The following is a 19,776-nucleotide window of genomic DNA, read 5'->3' as shown; positions in this document are numbered from 1 at the left end:
AGGACCAGTTCTCCATTTCCCTTAATTGTCAGAACCACGATTTAGCAAATACTTATGTCCCTTTACGTACTGTTTGCAGAGGCTGTACTAATACTAGACCAAGTGCAGGCCTTTATCAGAAAACATAGGCATGCCGAGAATAGCAGGGAAGCTCATGATACATGGTTGTAAGATAAAACAGCTGTCTTGGAATTTTTTCCCAACTTATATTCTTTTAACTCCAATTTCTTCTGCCACCCACTCCTCACGACACTTTCCCCAAAATAAGACGAAGGAAAACATTTGGGTGACATACAAAAAGACAATTGATATTTATTTCACTCAAGCTTTTCTGTAAGAAGTTAAACAAAATGATCCCCGTTTGAAGCCATTACCAAAAATGTTAACATTGTTTCACGTATCCCTTCAGTGCGGGATGAAGAAAACACTTATCTGAATGAAAGAAGAAGAAGGACCATCCTTACAGTGGCTTTACTTAGATATGTGGAGAAAACAAATCCACAAAGGTTAGACATAAAATAACACATGAACCTACTAGTTTCCTACAGGTAGCGGGAATTCCACTGATGTGTTAAAGTCTCCAAGAGCTCTCAAAACCTGGGGATCGGTTTTCAGCAGTTATAAAACAGCCATAGGTACTCCCATAATTCACTGCCCACTTTTCCCCTCCACTATTTTACCACTAAAAGAGCAAGATGGAAACACCCCCGCTCCCAGCCCACTCCCAGGCTGCAGGACTGGCATCCCCTCCCCGCACTGCCATCTAAATAGGATGACAGGAAAAATGACTTTGGGTGAGGCATTCAGGTGTTTTGTTTCGCAGAAGTATAAGACCTGGCTAGGAAATAATCTCATCCCCGCACAGGAGAACCAAATATTCTTTCTAGAGAAGAGTAGGACAGAATAGCAAGCACATCCATGCCCGTCTCCCAGCCTCAATCTGACCTCAAATATAAAAGCAGGGGGAGGAAACACCTTGACATCTGCCATTGCCACGAGCCCCAATTTCCTCAGGAAAGCCAGGGCACAGTGCTCCCCCACTGTGCCCAGACCTGAAAAGAGCAGGGATGTCTGATCTCCCTTCCCCTAAGAGCAGAAAGTGGAAGTAGCATTATCTTATTAATACAAATGGACGAATGTTTGGAGAACTTGTGATATATAGAGTTCTCAAGTTCCTACCAGTAATCTGAGTCTATGTGTGCGAGGAGAGAAACACTGGAGGGGACTTCTCGTTTCCACGCTTTAAATACGTTGTGGGGACGGGTGAGAATGGAGCCTTAACATATGCAAAAAAAATACGAACGTTGGAGCCTTGGATGGCTGGGTTATCAATAGAAGAAGCGAAACCTACTAATAACCATTTGTGGGAGTAAGGGAAAAGAGAAAGACACAACTATTCTTTTTTTCTCAAGCAAATAGCAAAGTTCTAGGTGAAGATAATACCTGTTTTCTGCTTATAAAATGCATACCGAAACAGTAAATGCTGAAAAGCTTCAAATAAATGCAGAGTCACACAGAAGTTACAAAATATGCGAGAATTAGTCATTGTTTCTTAGTCTACTCACACTTCTCCTGAGATGCAAATCACTCCCCGCTCCTCTAGGTGCTGTGAGCAGATTTATATTCTAATTGCTCATGAGAGGTGAAAGGCTACACAGAAGGGGATGAGGGAGATGCAAAAGGGGAAATCGAGGTGGCAAGTGGGGTGTTGAAAGGTCTGGAAATGACCGGCGGAGAAAGAACCGAGGAGCCCCAACTAGACTGTGAATTCTTTGAGGGAGTTGGTGCCTCACACCTGGGGGCCTAACACAGTCTGGACGCAGAGTAAATACCTGACTTGAGTAGCGGAGGTGAAGAATAAACAATGCATCATTAGAGACTGTGTCGCTCAAACCCTAATACCCAGTAAGTCATTCTGCCTCTACTGCCCTTAAAAGCCTGAAGTGGCTTTGAAAGATCTCAGTAAAGAAGCTGCTTCTGCTTTTTCTGTAGTCACGGCCAACAAGGATGCCTGGGCCTTTCAAAGCAGAGGGAAATGCTGCTGAAGGGGATGAAGATTCCGGACTATTAAAGAGTTTTAATAACCATAGCCATCACTCAGTGGGATCCCAAACAACAGATAACAGATTTTATCCATTCTGTTTGCTAGATGTGCTCTATGACTCAAGTTTGACTTTAGCATTTGCACCCAAAATGAGTTCTCCTGCAAATAAAATTTGTTGGTATTTGAGACAAAGAATACAGAGCAGGCATAGGTCCCTCAGGAAGTTGTCACAACTCTTGATAAGATTAACTCGACTGCCATCATCACTTTTTGCTTTTGTCCTCTAGTTTGAAGCCTTAGCAAAAGACGTCTGCTTTGTAAAATTCAACGAAAATGACTCCACTCTTTTCTCCAAAGGGCCCATTATTATTTTTAGTTTTTCGGTGCGCGACTCAACATAAAGACCTGTGGCTCTTATGAGCTGCCTGTTTTTAAATGGTCCAGTAGTTTCGGTTTCCATTTAACAAGTTCCCAGATAACAAATGGAAAACGGAATGAATCTTCACAAGGTCACATTGAAGGTTAAAATAAATTATCCCCATCACTGAGAGGCTCTCTTCAGGCTTTCTATCAGCACTACAGAGTCAGTTTCCTCTTTGGTTTGCTTCTCATAGATGTCGTACTTCTTCCAGTGCTGGAAGGGAAGAAAAAACACATAACACGATGACTTTTCTGAACAGCGTTCTTTCCCTGAGTACTCGCAGCCAATGCTTATTTTTAGGTTTGTGTGCATGGAACCCTGAGTATATGTTTTCCTGTTTTGTTTGGAGTCTTTTTTTTTTTTTTTGACCTAAGAATCTTCATCTATTTGAACAATCAATTAAACAAAACAATCAGGAATTAACGTTAAAGGTGAAAAACGCCACGGGACTGTTATATGATATTTAATAGCTATCTCAAAAGATAAACAAATGTGGACACCTCCAAAATTGGAAACGAAGTCTTCTGAAGAAGAATAAAAGAGCAGCATGCTTTCCTTACTTCAACTGTTTCTATCTTTATGTTTTTACCACTCAAATTTGACCACTGCTCCAGAGATGTAATAGGCTCAAAAAGGCATCAAGGTGAATGGCAATACATAAAATGTCCCAAAAGTCTTAGTGCAGTTAAAAGTTTTGAAAGACCTTGCGTTAACAGCTTCATGTAACATCATTTGCTAGACAGGGAATTATGCATATAAGGTAAACTCATCTTGAACTCAATTTAAGTGTGTATCTTATGGTGAAAGCCAATATCCTGGTCCTTGCCTTCCTTCCTTACAAGTCACAGGAAAGGGTGAAATGTGAGCTCAGTCCCCTCATCTGTAAAGTAAAGTTGTCAGACTAAACCAGCGGACTGCAAACTATGGTCTAAGGGCCAAATCCAGCAGGCTGCCTGTTTTTGTAAATAAAGTTTTATTGGAACAGAGCCATCCCCATTTGTTTCTGTACTGTCTACGGCTGTTTTCATGCTACAACAGCAGAGTTGAGTCGCTGTAACAGACCAAAAGGCTTGCGAAACCAGAAATATTTCATATCTGGCTCTTTATAGAGCAAGTTTGCCAATCCCTGCACTAGATTATTTCTAAGCTCCATTACTGCTCTGTTGTTTTCTGGTTCTGTAAGCCTAGAAAAGGAAATGGAAAGAAGGAAAAATAGAAACAAGCAACAATGATGATTCAGCTGCCTCAGGTTGTGCAACTGGAGATGGACTCAGCAGGTCAGGAGCATCCAGTCTTAGAGAACGTACGGAGAGATAAGTTGGAAAACACTGTTTAAAATTTCCAAATTCTACTCAGCCTGTGCTCTATAGAGCCCACGAGCCACAACCACTGAAGCCTGCACACCTAGAGCCCGTGCTCTGCAACAAGAGAAGCCACCGCAATGAGAAGCCCACGCACCGAAACGAAGAGTAGCCCCCGCTCGCCGCAACTAGAGAGAGCCCCCGCGCAGCAACAAAGACCCAACGCAACAAATAAATTAATTAATTAATAAAACTAATTTTTTTAAATATCCAAATTACTCTAAAGAATTATTTAACCCTGACACTCCTAGTAGAATGGCTAAAATAAAAAACACTGACAATTCCAAGTGCTGATAAGGATGCAGAGTAACTGGATTTCTCATATATTATTGGTAAAAATGTAAAATAGCACAGCCACTATGGAAAACAGCCTGACAGTTTCTTATAAAACAAAATATATACTTACTGCATGACCCAGAAATCTCACTCGCAGGTACTGACCCAAGATAAATGAAAACATGTCCACACAAAGAAAGACCTCTACATGAATGTTTATAGCAGCTTTATTCATAAAAGCCAAAAACTGGGAATAGTTGTGATATCCTTGAACAAGTGAACGGTTAAATAAACTGTGCTACAGCCATATCATGGAATACTGCTACGCAAGAAAAAGCAATGACATGCAACAACGTGGGTGTGTCTTAAATGCATTATGCTAAGTGAAAGAAGCTAGACTCAAAAATCTATGTATTGCATGATTCCATTTATATGATATTCTGGAAAAGGCAGAACTCTAGGGACAGAAAAGAGATCAGTGGTTGCAAGGGTACAGGACCAGGGAACGGGGTGTACTGCAAAAGGGCATGAGGGGACTTCTGGGGGGGGTGATGATGGAAATTTTCTGTATCTTGATTGGAGTGGTGGCTACAAAATTGCATACATTTGCTAAAACTCTTCTAACTGTACACTTGTGAAGAGTAAAATTTATGGTATGTAAATCAAATCCACAAAGCTAATTTTTTAAAAATGTGAAATGCACACACTTCCAATAAAAAACAATCTGAAAAAAATTACGTAACCTTAAAGTAATGGCTTACTCAGTAAATGGCACTAAGACAACTGGCTAAACATTTGAAAAATAAAGTTAAACCCTACCTCACAGCCTACACGGATAAACCCCCTATGGGGGTTAAAGACCTATATGTGGAAAAATAAAATCAAATTAAGTCCTGGAAAAATGTATTAAGGAACAATTATATAAATCTGCAGTAGGAAAGGGCTTTCTACACATAAAAAATAAAGGAAGATTTGACTGCATAAAAAAAACTTTGGTACATCATCAATCACCCTAAATACAATACGAAGACAAACATCGACGACAAACCAAAGGATTACTAACTGATGTATAAAGAGCTTTACAAACCCCCAGGGAAAAGACGAATATTGCAGGGCAAAAATGGACAATTTCACGAAAGAATTAATTCAAGCCAATGAACACGTGAAAAAATACAAAACTGGATATGTAAATTTAAAACAAGATGCCCTGGACTTACATATACTACCAAATGTAAAACAGATAGCTAGTGGGAAGCAGCCGCCTAGCACAGGGAGATCAGCTCCGTGCTTTGTGACCACCTAGAGGGGTGGGATAGGGAGGGTGGGAGGGAGACGCAAGACGGAGGCGATATGGGGACATATGTATACGTATAGCTGATTCACTTTGTTATAAAGCAGAAACTAACACACCATTGGAAAGCAGTTATACTCCAATAAAGATGTTTAAAAAATAAAAATAAAATAAAACAAGATGCCCTTTTCTCATCTAACGCACTGGGAGGAATTTTTTTTTTTAATTAGATATACTCATGTGGGCAAAAGCATGGCCAAACAACCACTGAGACACACTACTGGTTGGTATGTAAGTCGGTACAACCTAGTTGTAATCAGTGCTTCTTGTGAAAAACTTAAGTGTGTGTATTCTAATGTCACCATTTCCTTAATATGAAGGAATCATACCCTAGATATGTAACCAGAGTGTTTAATTTGACAGCATAGAGTATATGTTTTTATACATCAGTAAAATAGACCTACCTCATCTCCTTTGACCTCTGTATAATATTTCATTGCATGACTGCACCATAATTTATTTAAGCAGTATCCTTAATAGATATTTAACCTGCTTATCCTTTCTGGATGACAATTTGTCAATAACAATCAGAGAGTTTAAAATGTATATAATCTCCTTTGATCCAGCAATCTTACTTGTAACAATTTATCCCAAGAAAGTAATGAAATATATATGCTAATATTAGCTGTGAAATGATGCCTATAATAATGAAATTTAGAATTCATCTAAATGACCAACGATAGGGAACTGGTTAAGTACACCATGATATAGTCACACAGTATGATACTATTTAGCCATTAAAAAGTATAGGGCTTCCCTGGTGGCGCAGTGGTTAAGAATCCGCCAGCCAATGCAGGGGACACGGGTTCGAGCCCTGGTCCGGGAAGATCCCACATGCCGCGGAGCAACTAAGCCCGTGCGCCACAACTACTGAGCCTGAGCTCCAGAGCCCACGAGCCACAGCTACTGAAGCCCGCGTGCCTAGAGCCCGTGCTCTGCAACAAGAGAAGCCATGGCAATAAGGAGCCCGTGCACCGCAACGAAGAGTAGCCCTCGCCCGCCGCAACTAGAGAAAGCCTGCGTGCAGCAACGGAGACCCAACACAGCCAAAAATAAATAAATAAATAAATTTATGTTTCAAAAGAGAAAAAGTATATTATAGGACCAGGGTTGGCAAACTTTTTCTGTAGATGGCCAGCTAATAAACATTTTCAGCTTTGAGGGCCATATAGTCTCTGCTGTTGTAGCATGAAAGCAGCCATAGACAATATATAAATGAATAGGCATGGCTGTGTTCCAACAAAACTTTATTTATGGACACTGACATTTGAATTTCATAGTATTTTCTCCTTTATATTTTTTCAACTGCTTAAAAGTGTAAACACCGTTCGCAGCTTGCAGCCTGTACACAAACAACTGGCAGGCAGGAGTTGGCCCATGGTCTGTCGTTTACAGAGAAATCCTATGAGGAAGGCAGCATAGTTTTTGCATTTCCCCAAATGCCACTATAAAAACCACAAGTAGGAAAGGTAAGTAGGGTAAGTAGGAAAGCAAAGCCAAAATCCACAGACACAATCTGCAACAAGACCAGATGAAAGTGATGCCCCCATGAACCCTGAAATATGAGTGGGTAGGGACAAATTAGAGATGCTACAAGAGCAAAATGGTATTAGCTATGGGAGAGTATGGAGAGGGAATCAGCAGGGCATCTGATAGATCTGAGAATTCTAAAACAACTCACTCAAACTTCAGCCAGCTAATTTATGAACAATAAGTGAGTCTGGCAGGGGTTTGCACTGCCAAAAGAGTGACCAAATGCAAGGAGTCCACAGAACAGCCTGAGAGCCACCTGAGCCCTATGAACTCTCAAAACCATCCAAAGCTCCCTTCCTGGGCAAAGTCCCACTCCGGAGAGAAACTGATAGGAACAGACTCCACACTGGCTAGGACACAGACAAGAGACACAAACTATAAAGCCCAGATAAAAGTAGACGAGGTGAACAGGCAGAGCCAGATTTCAGAAAGGAATTCACTATGGTTTTGAAAAATTGTCAAAAATAATAGAAGATGGAACTCTATAGCCATGAAATTAGAAGGAAAAAAAAAACTATCCTAAATCAAGTCTCCTTCTAAAACTTTAGGGAAACTAATTTCATGTAAAAATAAGCGACAGAATGATATTCTTATGGAATTAAAAGATGCCAGAAAAACGTCCACAAAGTATACACAGATGAAAATTATAATCTACTATTTCAAAACTAGCAAAAGTATAGTAAGAAAAAGTTATGTGATATGAAAAACGGTGCATGATATCGAAGAATATAAAAATTCAGAATAAGAACAATTCAGAAATGACATGGTAAAGCCCAAGAAACAATTAGGAGTAAAAGAAAATAATCATTTCAGAAATGAAGACTAGCTAGAGGAAACACAGGGGCAAATAAACACAACAGATAATACCTTAAGAGAAACAAAAGATGAAAAGGAGGATTATTTTAAATCAAAAAGAAATAAAGATAGATGAAAATTATTCGAAAGGATGTGACAAATATAGAAGACAGGCAAGGAAAATAAGGGAACAGAATAACAAAGTCTATAAGTGAAGACATTTTCACTGAAGATTTTTAAAAAGATTTGAAACTACATACTGAAAAGGCACACTATATACCTTGGAAAATCGACCCAGAATGACTAATACCAAGACATATTCTAGTAAAATTATCGGACTTCGAAGGAAAAAAATCTTTTGACAACCAGGCAAAAAAGACCAAGTGTTTTAATACAGAAAGAGTATTATATTGTCAGCAGACCCTGACAACACTTTATGCCAGAAGAAAATGGATGACATATTTAAGATACACAAGGCAAGAACATGTAAGCCATGGATTTTATATCTAGCTAAAATGAATTTCAATTATTAATGCAGGAAACTCCATCAACATGTAAATAATCCAGGAAATGTTGGTCCCATGAATCCTTCCTGAGAAAACTTTTGGAGTTTGAAAAAACCAAAATGACTGGAGAGACATCAACATAAAGATCGGGGGTTAGCATCAAATACATACCATATAGAATTAAGACTAAAGAGGGCTATAGGGAGACGATATAGTAATATAATGGCCTTATGCACTGGAAATGTAGATCCCGGACAGCTTTAAGAATGGGGAGAGAATGGGAAGAACATATGGAAAAATTGCTGTCTTTAATAATCGTTAAAAATTATTTTATGGTTTGTCAAAAGTTCAGAAATTTCTTCAGTTCCACCTGTTTCCTTTTCAGCTGTTAAAGTCAAATAAAGATAAATATGAGCATTTTATGAAAACATATTATATAATTTGTTAAAAGTGTGGACTGGAGGATCAGGAAGCCTGGGCTCAGATCCCACCTCTAACTCTTGCTAGTTAGATTTAGATACTAGCTCTGCTAGGTAGCAGCAGTGTAGCCTCAAACAAGTTACATATAATCCCTCTGGTGCTTCACTGTCTTCACCTGTATAGTGGAGATCATCCCTGTTGCAGGATGGGGACAAATGAACGAAGGAAGTGCTTAGAAAAGTGTCTAACACATAGCAAAAGTTCAACAAGTATGAACTGTTATTATTATTGTTGTTACTATTATTCCATTGACCAGTAAAAGTGCAGTCAGCCCTCCGGAGGATGTGCGTAGGTTATGTGCAAATACTACACCATTTTATATAAGGGACTTGAACATCCGTGAATTTGAGTATCCGAGGCAGTCCTGAAGCCAATCCCATTTGGGACGACTGTTATTTCCATTTCTCTGTGTTGTTCTCATAACCTTAAAGATGATTATAGCTGGATGACAAGATTAATTTTTCTCTTTTGGTTACCTGTATTTCTCATTTCTCTATAATAAACATATTTCTCTTAAAAGAAAAATTATTTTAATTTAAAAAATGCACCCTGAATGTTACATTTTCATTGGTTTCTGCTCATTAGACCCAATGCTTAACTGTGTTGGACAGGAAAAAAGCAATCAGAACATTGCAGCAGAAATGGCTTCTAAGAAAACATTAATTTTTTAATTGCCTTTTTTCATTCCTGAAACTTTGATTACTCTCATTTTCACCCATCATCAGCATCAGGGCCCTTGCCTGAGCACTGCTTCTATGAATATGTCTATGTAAGGTAAAAGGGACAAAAGCAAAGGCTCTGACCTATTATTCAATTTTGTGAATTATATGTCAGTCTAATTTTAAAATTACTTGTAGAAAAAAAAATCCACAAAATTACAGTCCATAATTCAATTCTTACCCTGCCGATTTTTTAAACAAGGTAATCAACAATAGAATAATGGCCAAAGATGAAAAACATCCTAGATGAAAAAAAAAAATCAGTGTTTGGGTGGTGAACACAACTGGCTTTTAGTTGTTAGTCGTCCTAGAAACATATATGTATGTATATATAATTTTTTTTAAAGAAAGAAACAAAAGTTATAGAATAATGGAACATCAAGTTTCAATTTAAGACTTAGTACCTTCAAGATTTGGTTATTTCCCACAGTGAATTGCCAACAGAGGTGAAGTGGGTTTCATGCACCTAAGCACCACGCAAAACACTGGCCTTGTGTGTACAAGTCAGCTGATTATGTGCCCCCGTCTTCTTCAGAGCAACAGACACAATAGAAAGTCGTACAATATGAATTGTAGATCCCCACGCCTTAAAAATCACTGCAGCTTAAAAAGAACTTGTTGAATGTGGTGTGGAGGGGACTAATTTGGTACCATTTGAGGTGGCTATCAATTCAAACCCTCACTTTAAAAATTGATAATTAAAGGGAAAGAATTAAACATGTTTCTTGCTTTTCTAGCAGAAACCGAATTTCAGAACAACTAAGAAGCCTAGTTGAGGACTGAAAGCAGTGCTTTGTAGGAAAGTGTTAGCTTATAAATGTAGATTAAATGATAGATGAGAAAAATCATCATCGTTTCACAACCCCTAATGAGATTATTGATTCAAGCAAGGATACTAATTGGACAATAAAAAGCATCAGCTGAAGAGTTGACAGGGTGCTAACATTAACACCACACAGATTATCTTCAGGTGGCAAGGGGAGGAAACGTGTAGATGGCAGGAGGGGACATGCTATTATCACCTTAAATACAGTGGTCCATCTCACTAATGGTGGGACGGCTGGATATTATCTGTCTCCTGACAATTGGGACAGCTGGAAATATTTAAATATGGACTGAGTATTAGATGATATTAAGGAATTAATAATTTTTAAAGTGCGGCCATGCTATTTTGGCTATGTAGGAAAGCGATCTTAGCTTTTAAAGATACACACTGAAGTTAAAAAAAAAATTCAGCAGTATTTGGAAGTCAACTCCAAGTTAAAAAGCTGCTTTCCAATCGGGAATTCAAAACTGGCACAGTACTGAAAATGTAATTGGTTTCCAAGAAGCGGAGGAAGAATAGATAATATTTTATGGATGAAAAAGAAATGCAGATGCAGAAGAGAAGCAATTCCCTCCGCAAAGCCCCCCTACCCCCCAAAGATGGCCAGCAGCCCAATTAGTCACACAGAAAAGGCAAACAGCAAAGCAACAGGAAAAAATGCTGCTGGCCAAAATGTTACTACAGTGATGAACAAAACATTGTCAAAACAGTAGAAACCTTAAGGAAAATGATACAGAAGATTTAATTTATTGGTGGCCACACCTAAATAAGTTTCGGTGTTATTTTTATTTTTATTTTTTTTTTGCGGTACGCGGGCCTCCCACTGCTGTGGCCTCTCCCGTCGCGGAGCACAGGCTCCGGACGCGCAGGCTCAGCGGCCACGGCTCACGGGCCCAGCCGCTCCGCGGCACGTGGGATCCTCCCGGACCGGGGCACGGACCCGCGTCCCCTGCATCGGCAGGAGGGCTCTCAACCACTGCGCCATCAGGGAAGCCCTAAATAAGTTTTTTTTTTTTTTTTAACAACCACTACTACTGATGGTGCAGCGTGGAAGAAGAAATTGTTTAGAAAGGGCATGGATTATTTCTTGGGATTAGAAGTTGGTAAATTTGGGCTACAACGGCTTCTACTTCAGGTTCTGCAATTCTCCCTCTATGTGATAGTTTTTGAGAAATTTCTCCATGGTCCCCAATGTCCCCATCTTTAAAGTGAGGAATTGGACTAGAATCTAGAGTTTTGAAAATTTATAGTTAAAGACAACTAAACATGTAAACATACACCTCATTAGATGACCTCTAGGGCAATGTTCACTCCATAATTCTTCATTCCCTAATTCGATGATTCTAGAAGTAAAAGGACAGTCTTTCTGCTGCATATGCAGTTCAATTTTCGAGAACTGCTGCCATGTAGAGAAAGTAGATTATTCGTTTGGTTAAAAAGCAAACATGGAAATTTGTTCTATTACCCTTTCCCCTGTCTGGCATTTTTATTATACTTTTAGTTTTAAACACTGATTTTATTTAATGGCCTGCAACCACCGCAAACAAAAACATCTTATGCTTTTAGTGGTCCATCTCGTCAGTGTATCCACCTCACTAAATTATAGAATTATCTGACTCATCAGGACAACATATTATCCTCTAGACAGCATTGAAAAAAAGCAATTTTCCCATCTCTGAGAAAGATAATTGATCTGATTTTACTGTCAATGTTACCATCATTCACTCTATCACCCAGGCTTGAAACCTTGAAATTATTTTTTACTCTCGCCACCTTTCATCACCCACACAGAGTCACCAAGTCGTAATGAGTTTCCTTTAATAATGTCTCTTGCATCAATCTCCTCTGCTACCACCTGAGTTCAAATCCCTATTATCTCACAGACCTGGATGACCACAATATTCTCCTTTCCCTTAATGACTTGTACAGCGTTTCTTTTTATTATAAAAGTAATACATGCTCATTACAGGCAATTTGGAAATTTCAGAAAGGCAGAGGGAGAAAAATATCAATTATCCACAATCTTCCGGCCCAGAGATGATTATTTTGACCCATTTCCTTCCACTCATTGTTCTATGTATGTATTGATGCGTTTTTTTATAAAAATTAGGATTGTAATACACTACACATTTATGATATGTTTCTTACACTTACACCGTGAGTATTTTGCTAGGACATTAAATGCTCTGAAAACCTAACTTTTCAAAAAACTTATTCTTGATCGTTGATGTTTCCTTAGTTTCTAATTTTTCATTTTAGAAACAAATGCTGCATTGACCATCCTTGTACCATTGTTGGATTATTTCCCTAAAATAGATTCCTAAAGACATAATTACAAGATCAAAGATTCTTGCTACATTTTACCAAGTTGCCCTCCAGAAAGAACACATACCATTTTACAGGCCCACCAGCGTTGCATGAAAAGTGCCAGTTCCCCACCCACTTGTTAACACTGGATATTATCACTTTTTAGAAGTTTATTAAGCTGGAAATTTATATCTCATCAATGCTTTGGTTGTATGTCTTGTATATATCAGTGAGTCCAAACATGTTTTCACAGATATTGGACATTTGTGTCATGGCACTTTGACTGTCTTCATTCTGCTAAAAGGGGTAGCAAACTCAAATGCTTTTCAGGGGTCTGGCATGTTAGGTCAACAAGTGAAACCACAGTGGGAATTAGGAATGGTAGGGCCTGAGATGAACTGGTAGAGTGCATGCCCTGCTTAAGATCCCAAATTGAAAAATTTTAAATACACCACGCTGGCCAAACAAAACATCTGTGGGGCAAATTCAGGACTAGGTTCCCAGTTTGCTACTGTGCTAGCGCCTCCCCTCTCTAATCCATTCCCTCCAGGTTGTTGTCAGAATGATGGGTGTGGAGAGAAGGGAACCCTCCTACGCTGTTGGTGGGAATGTAAATTGGTGCAGCCACTATGGAGAACAGTATGGAGGTTCCCTAAAAAAACTAAAAATAGAGCTACCATATGATCCTGCAATCCCACTCCTGGGCATATATCTGGAGAAAAACATGGTCTGAAAGGGTACCCCAATGTTCACTGCAGCACTGTATACAATAGCCAAGACATGGAAGCAACCTGAATGTCCATCGACAGAGGAATGGATAAAGAAGATGTGGTACATATGTACAATGGACTATTACTCAGCCATTAAAAAGAAGGAAAGAATGCCATTTGCAGCAACGTGGATGGACCCAGAGATCGTCATACTGAGTGAAGTAAGTCAACAGAGACAAATATCGAATGATATCGCTTATATGCGGAATCTTAAAAAAAATGATACAAATGAACTTATTTACAAAACAGAAACAGACTCACAGACTTAGAGGAGAAACTTACGGTTACCAGGGGGAAGTGGGGGGGAGGGATAGTTAGGGAGTTTGGGGTTGACATGTACCCACTGCTATATTTAAAATGGATAACCAACAAGGCCCCACTGTATAGCACAGGGAACTCTGCTCAATATTACGTAAAAACCTAAATGGGAAAAGAATTTGAAAAAGAATAGATACATGTATATGTATAACTGAATCACTTTGTTGTACAACTGAAACTAACAAAACATTCCTAATCAACTATACACCAGTATAAAATAAAAAGTTAAAAAACCAAAGAATGATATTCCTAACACCTTCTCATATAAGGTCAGCCATAACATGACTCCAAATCTGTTTCTTGGAACTCCCCTATCCCAACCCGGTACTTCTATCATACAGAACTCTAAGGAGGTAGTGAGGTTCTTGAGGACAAACATTCTATCTTACAAAAGGCAATGCAGCATAGTGGAAAGAAAGAGAAAAGTCTAGAATCAGACAGTCCTGGGTCAAATCTCACCTTATTATCTACTAGCTGTGTGGGTGCAGTAAAGTTATTTAACCTCACTGAGGCTCCATTTCCTCATCTGTGAAATGGTACTAACAGCACCTACACCACAGGGTGGTTATGAAGATGGAGCATTTAATACACTGTGTACACATGGTAGACTTCCAATCACTGGTTAGAGGAGTTGTTAGAATACTTGCACAATTCTCAACCTCCAGCATCTGTCTCAGTAGCTGGCAAAATGAAGACACGTGGGTGATCCTAAGGAAAATATCTGTAACAGTGATTTTCAAAGCGCGCTCCGTGAATGATCTTGCCAGGATAGGAGTCATCTTTGGGCTCCTTTTAAATATGCAGATTCCTGGGACCCATCCCAGAGCCGGTAAATCCGAACTTCTGAAGGTAGGGCTCAGGATTCTATATTCCTACAAGCATTGCAGTTGACCGTGACTCAAAGCTGAAGAAACACCGTCACCTCAGTTACAGTATACCAGCCCTTCATCAGGTACCTGACTTCTGGATCTCCCTGGCTAGGGGTGCCCTATCTGGCACAGTTGCCCACTGCCCATGCCCATGACTTGGTGAAAAACTGATCCAGATGACTCTTCCTCTGACAGCATGGGAGCCTCCCTGCCTTCCTTCCCTAGCCACTGTATATCACCCGTTATTACAAGAATCGTTTGGGCGTTAAAGATAAATGGAAAGTATTATCAATAGTAATACTAAGCACTAACATTTACTAAGCACCTATAACGTGCCAGACACACTAAGTGGTTCCTATGTATTAAATTAATTTAATCCACATAACAACACTATGAGGCAGGTGCTATCATTACCTCCACTTTTTACAAGTGGGAAAACTGAGGCACAGGGAGGTTAAGGAAGTTACCTAAGGTCAAATAGATGGTAAATGACACAGCAGAGATTTGAATCCAGACAATCTGACTCCAGAGCGCAGGCTATTATCTACTATGCTGTACTATTTCCCTGAATTAACTGCCCTATGCCTGAAATTACTAATTTAAGATATATACAATAATATTGATATTTATTTCATTTAGTGTCTTTATTATTTTATTTGGGTGAATGTATTTATCAGAGAAGCCTCAAACTCTTTTGTTCCCATAAGGTCTTAGCTTTACCAGCCACAAATTCTAGTGTGAGAGTCTGCAGCCTACTAACTCTAACAGTTCGGGTGGGTTTGCCCTAGCTCCATGTCTTCGGAGGCCAGCTTTCCAGGCAACAGCATGAACACAATCTATTTCAATCGTTTACCTTATCTTTATATTTCCCTAAATCAAGTTTTAAAAATTACTCCAGTCAGAAGACCTGCCTATTGGCTTAGTTTCATAAAGGAGGCTCCTCCTCCTGCAGGTTGAGATCAAATATGTTCCCTACCCCAGAGAGAGAATGAAGCCCCCGTGATACAAGACAGGCAAAGTATTCTGGGAACTTCTTAAATGGTATGCTTGGCTTGAGATACAACATTTTAAATCAGCTCTTCTTTAATCTTTTAGATAAAGTGTAGTTTAAAATAACCAATTTTGAAATGAAATTCTGACACATGCTACAACATGGATGAACCTTGAAAATGTTATGCTAAGTGAAAAAAGCTAGCCACAAAAGGACAAATATTGTAGGATTCCATTTACATGAGGTACCCAGATTAGGCAAATTCAGAGAGACAGAAGGCAGAATAGAGGTTACCAGGGGTTGAAGGGAATGGAGAGTTATTGCTTAATGGGTACAGTTTCTGTTTGGGATTATGAAAAAGTTCTAGAAATAGTGAAGATGGTTGCACAACACTGTAAATGTACTTAATGCCATTGAACTGTATACTTAAAACTGGTTAAAATGGTAAATTTTATGTTATGTTTTACCAATTTTTTTTTAAATCCCATAGCCTCCCCCCCAAAAAATCAATTTCAAACTTCACAGAGTCAGTGCTTACCAGGGTATCATCATTCTGGTCTCCAAACATTTCTTTAAAAATCTTGCCAGGATCAGGAATTGGAGGGAATATAATAATCTTGAGCCTTTAAGAAAACAGAGACATTTTTGATCAAACCTTCCATTCCATAGAAATGTCCCACTTAAATACAGCCATATTAAAAGAAGGCTTGGACAAAAGACATGGTACACAAGTCATCTTTAGTGATAATGTAGTTGTGAAAAATTTTCTAAAACAAGCTGAGAAATCGATCTCCTGAAAGGATCAAGTGTGGATAAAGCAGAGGGCCCATCGGTAGCAGACTACTTATACCCTTTCAATGAAAAAAAATTTTTCCAGCTTTATTGAGATACACTTGACAAACAAAAATTGTATAAATTTGAGGTGAACAAAGTGACATTTTAATATATGTGTACATTGTAAAATGATCATCACAATCAAGCTAATTAACACATCCATCACCCCACATAGTTATAATTGCGTGTGTGGCTCTGTGCGCGTTATCCTCTATCATTTAAATAATAATGGTGCTTTACTTATCACAGATCAGATGGGAGCTTGCTGTTTATAATTCTGAAAAAAATAACCTTCCGAGAACAGGGGGCATCCTCTTTAATTTTTCTTCCTTTTCCTTACTTGTCTCCTCTCTGTTTTTATTAAAATTTAAAAAAATTTTTAATTGAAGTATAGTTGATTTACGATGTTGTGTTAATTACTTCTGTACAGCAGTGACTCAGTTATACATATATACACATTCTTTTTCACATTCCCTTCCATTATGGTTTATCACAGGATATTGAATATAGTTCCCTGCGCTATACAGTAAGACCTTGTTGTTTAGCCATTCTATACATAATAGTTTGCATCTGCTAATCCCAACCTCCCACTCCATCCCTCCCCCACCCCCCTCCCCCTTGGCAACCACCCCAGTCTATTCTCTATGTCTGTGATTCTGTTTCTGTTTCATAGATATGTTCATTTGGGTCACGTTTTAGATTCCACTTACAAGTGATATCATACGGTATTTGTCTTTCTCTGTCTAACGTAACTGGTAGGATAATCTCTAGGTCCATCCATGTTGCTGCAAATGGCCTCTCTGTTTTTATTAAAATTTAAAAAAATTTTTAATTGAAGTATAGTTGATTTACGATGTTGTGTTAATTACTTCTGTACAGCAGTGACTCAGTTATACATATATACACATTCTTTTTCACATTCCCTTCCATTATGGTTTATCACAGGATATTGAATATAGTTCCCTGCGCTATACAGTAAGACCTTGTTGTTTAGCCATTCTATACATAATAGTTTGCATCTGCTAATCCCAACCTCCCACTCCATCCCTCCCCCACCCCCCTCCCCCTTGGCAACCACCCCAGTCTATTCTCTATGTCTGTGATTCTGTTTCTGTTTCATAGATATGTTCATTTGGGTCACGTTTTAGATTCCACTTACAAGTGATATCATACGGTATTTGTCTTTCTCTGTCTAACGTAACTGGTAGGATAATCTCTAGGTCCATCCATGTTGCTGCAAATGGCATTATTTCATTCTTTTTTATGGTTGAGTGGTATTCCATTGTATATATGTACCACACCTTCTTTATCCATTCATCTGTCCATGGACGTTTCGGTTGTTTCCCTGTCTTGGCTATTGTGAATAGTGCTGCTATGAACGTAGGGGTGCACGTATCTTTTAGAATTAAAGTTTTGTCTGGACTCTCTGTTTTTGCATCCGATAGTAGTACCCTTTGGTGGACCTACCTCATCTCCTAGGTCTCTGACTGTTGATGTGTCCCAGCATTCTCTTTTGTCCTCTTTATCTCCCTCACTTTATTAGTGCTCTCTTCCAGTCTTAGGGCTTTAAATCCATTTACATGCCAAGGACTCCCAAAATTCTATCTCCAGCCCAAACCTCTCCTTTAAACTCCAGATTCACGTATACAAGTACCTATTTAGCATCTCTACTTAGATATCTAATAGGTATCTCAAACTTCTCATGTTCAAAACTGAAGTCCTCACCTTTTCCTAAAGCCAGCTCTCCTCCCAATCTTCCCCATCTTAGTAAATGGCTCTAGCATTCACTCAGTTGCTGAAGCCAAAAATCTAAGAGTTATCCTTGAATCCTCAATTTCCCTCACACCTTCGAAGACAAGCAGCCATCAGCAAGCACGATTAATTCCATCTTCAAAATATATTCCACATCAGACTACCTCTTACTACCTCCTAACTAGTCTACCGGCCTCCACTCTTGTCTAAGTCAAGTCTTCACTCGGCAATACAATGATCTTTTATGACAGTAAATCCAATCACATCCCGCCACTGATTAAAACTCTCTCATGTTTCCCCATCATGCTTAGGATAACATTTCAATTCCTTGCCACAGCCTACATGATCTGGCCCTGCCAGCCTCTCCAGCCTCATCTCCTGTTGTTCTCCTCCTTGCATGCTCTCCTCTAACAAGACACACAGAGTTCATTCCAGCCTCAGGACCTTTGCACTTGCTGTTCCTTTGGCCTAGAATACTCTTTCTTTGACTATCTGACTGGTTTGCCCCTTTAATTCTGTCCTCAAATGTCACTTTCTCAGAGAGGCCTTCCCTGGCATCCTATGTAAGATGAGCCTCATATCACTTCCTAGCCTTTCTCCCCAGCCCAACTCCACAACTTCACTACTCACTACGTAAAACCATAGATAGGGACTTTGTTCTATTCATTGCCACAACCCCAGCAATAACAACAGCGCCTGGCACATAAATAGGCACTCAACAAATGTATGTTTAAAGAATACTGAAATAATGATAAAATGTTGATTCTAGAACCAGCTTAATAACCTTACTCCAACTTTAGGTATTTACTGAAAGAGCAAATAATGGCACCAGACTAGTCCCTATGATGAAATCGAGAAAGTAAAACATTCTCAAGGAATAAGTGCTGTAACTTAGAGACAACTTGAAGTTCTCTTTCCTATAGCATTAAGTAGCAACCTGTTTTGCATTCACACTAGACAAGTCATTTAATTGGTAATGGTCTCCATTTCTAAAACTTATGAGCTACCAACCAACTGTTGACAAATTAGGCATTTGAAAGAGTAGAGTGAGCATAGGTCTTATCGACAATTCTAAAAATATACAAAGAGAGCACTGCCTGAGCAGAGCCCTGGGATCCAACACTTTTCTCACCAGAAAATGGGCACAATAATATTTCTTTGCCATGCCATTCTACCAAAAAGCCAGGTATAGCCAAAATGCTTCCAACACACTGGGGAAACATCAAACACACCCAGACAGAAGAATAACCATAGCAACCAGGGTAGCAGAAACTGTCAAGCCTGCCTGGGCAGCTGCCTTACCTTTTCAGGTACAGCAGAAGGACTATGATTGCAGCTGCAACGATGATCGGAATGATGAGTAACATGGTTATGTAAAATGTTGGATTGGCCTTCTGACCTGGAAAATGAAAAACAAAGAGAAAGACATGAGAAAAAAAACCCTTTTAGAAATAAACCAAGCAACAGTTGTATTAGACTAATGAGATTACAGATATTTCTGCCCTCCACACCAACATATTTCCCCAAACTCTTCAATTCTCTTATCTTTTGTTATCTTAAGAGTGAAAAAAAAAAAGTCCTTCTAGGGGGCTTCCCTGGTGGCGCAGTGGTTGTGAGTCCGCC

At 39.1% G+C, this 19,776-nt stretch overlaps 1 protein-coding gene across 1 annotated transcript in view; it reads right to left on the bottom strand.

The window, feature by feature from the left end:
* Window positions 1-289: 289 nt before the first annotated feature.
* IL13RA1 (interleukin 13 receptor subunit alpha 1) overlaps window positions 290-19,776 on the bottom strand; it is a 67,255-nt gene continuing 47,768 nt past the window's right edge. The window contains exons 9-11 of the mRNA XM_024128174.3: window positions 19,456-19,552; window positions 16,106-16,190; window positions 290-2,678 (exon numbers count right to left, since the gene is read on the bottom strand). Of these exons, the coding sequence (XP_023983942.1) occupies window positions 2,586-2,678; window positions 16,106-16,190; window positions 19,456-19,552 (275 nt within the window). The 3' untranslated portion in view covers window positions 290-2,585. The remainder of the gene's footprint in view (window positions 2,679-16,105; window positions 16,191-19,455; window positions 19,553-19,776) is intronic.

The sequence above is a fragment of the Physeter macrocephalus genome, chromosome 21 (genome assembly GCF_002837175.3).
Source record: "Physeter macrocephalus isolate SW-GA chromosome 21, ASM283717v5, whole genome shotgun sequence".
Taxonomy (NCBI): domain Eukaryota; kingdom Metazoa; phylum Chordata; class Mammalia; order Artiodactyla; family Physeteridae; genus Physeter; species Physeter macrocephalus.
Note: the sequence above shows the minus strand (reverse complement) of the source record. Positions and strands in the feature narration are given on the sequence as shown.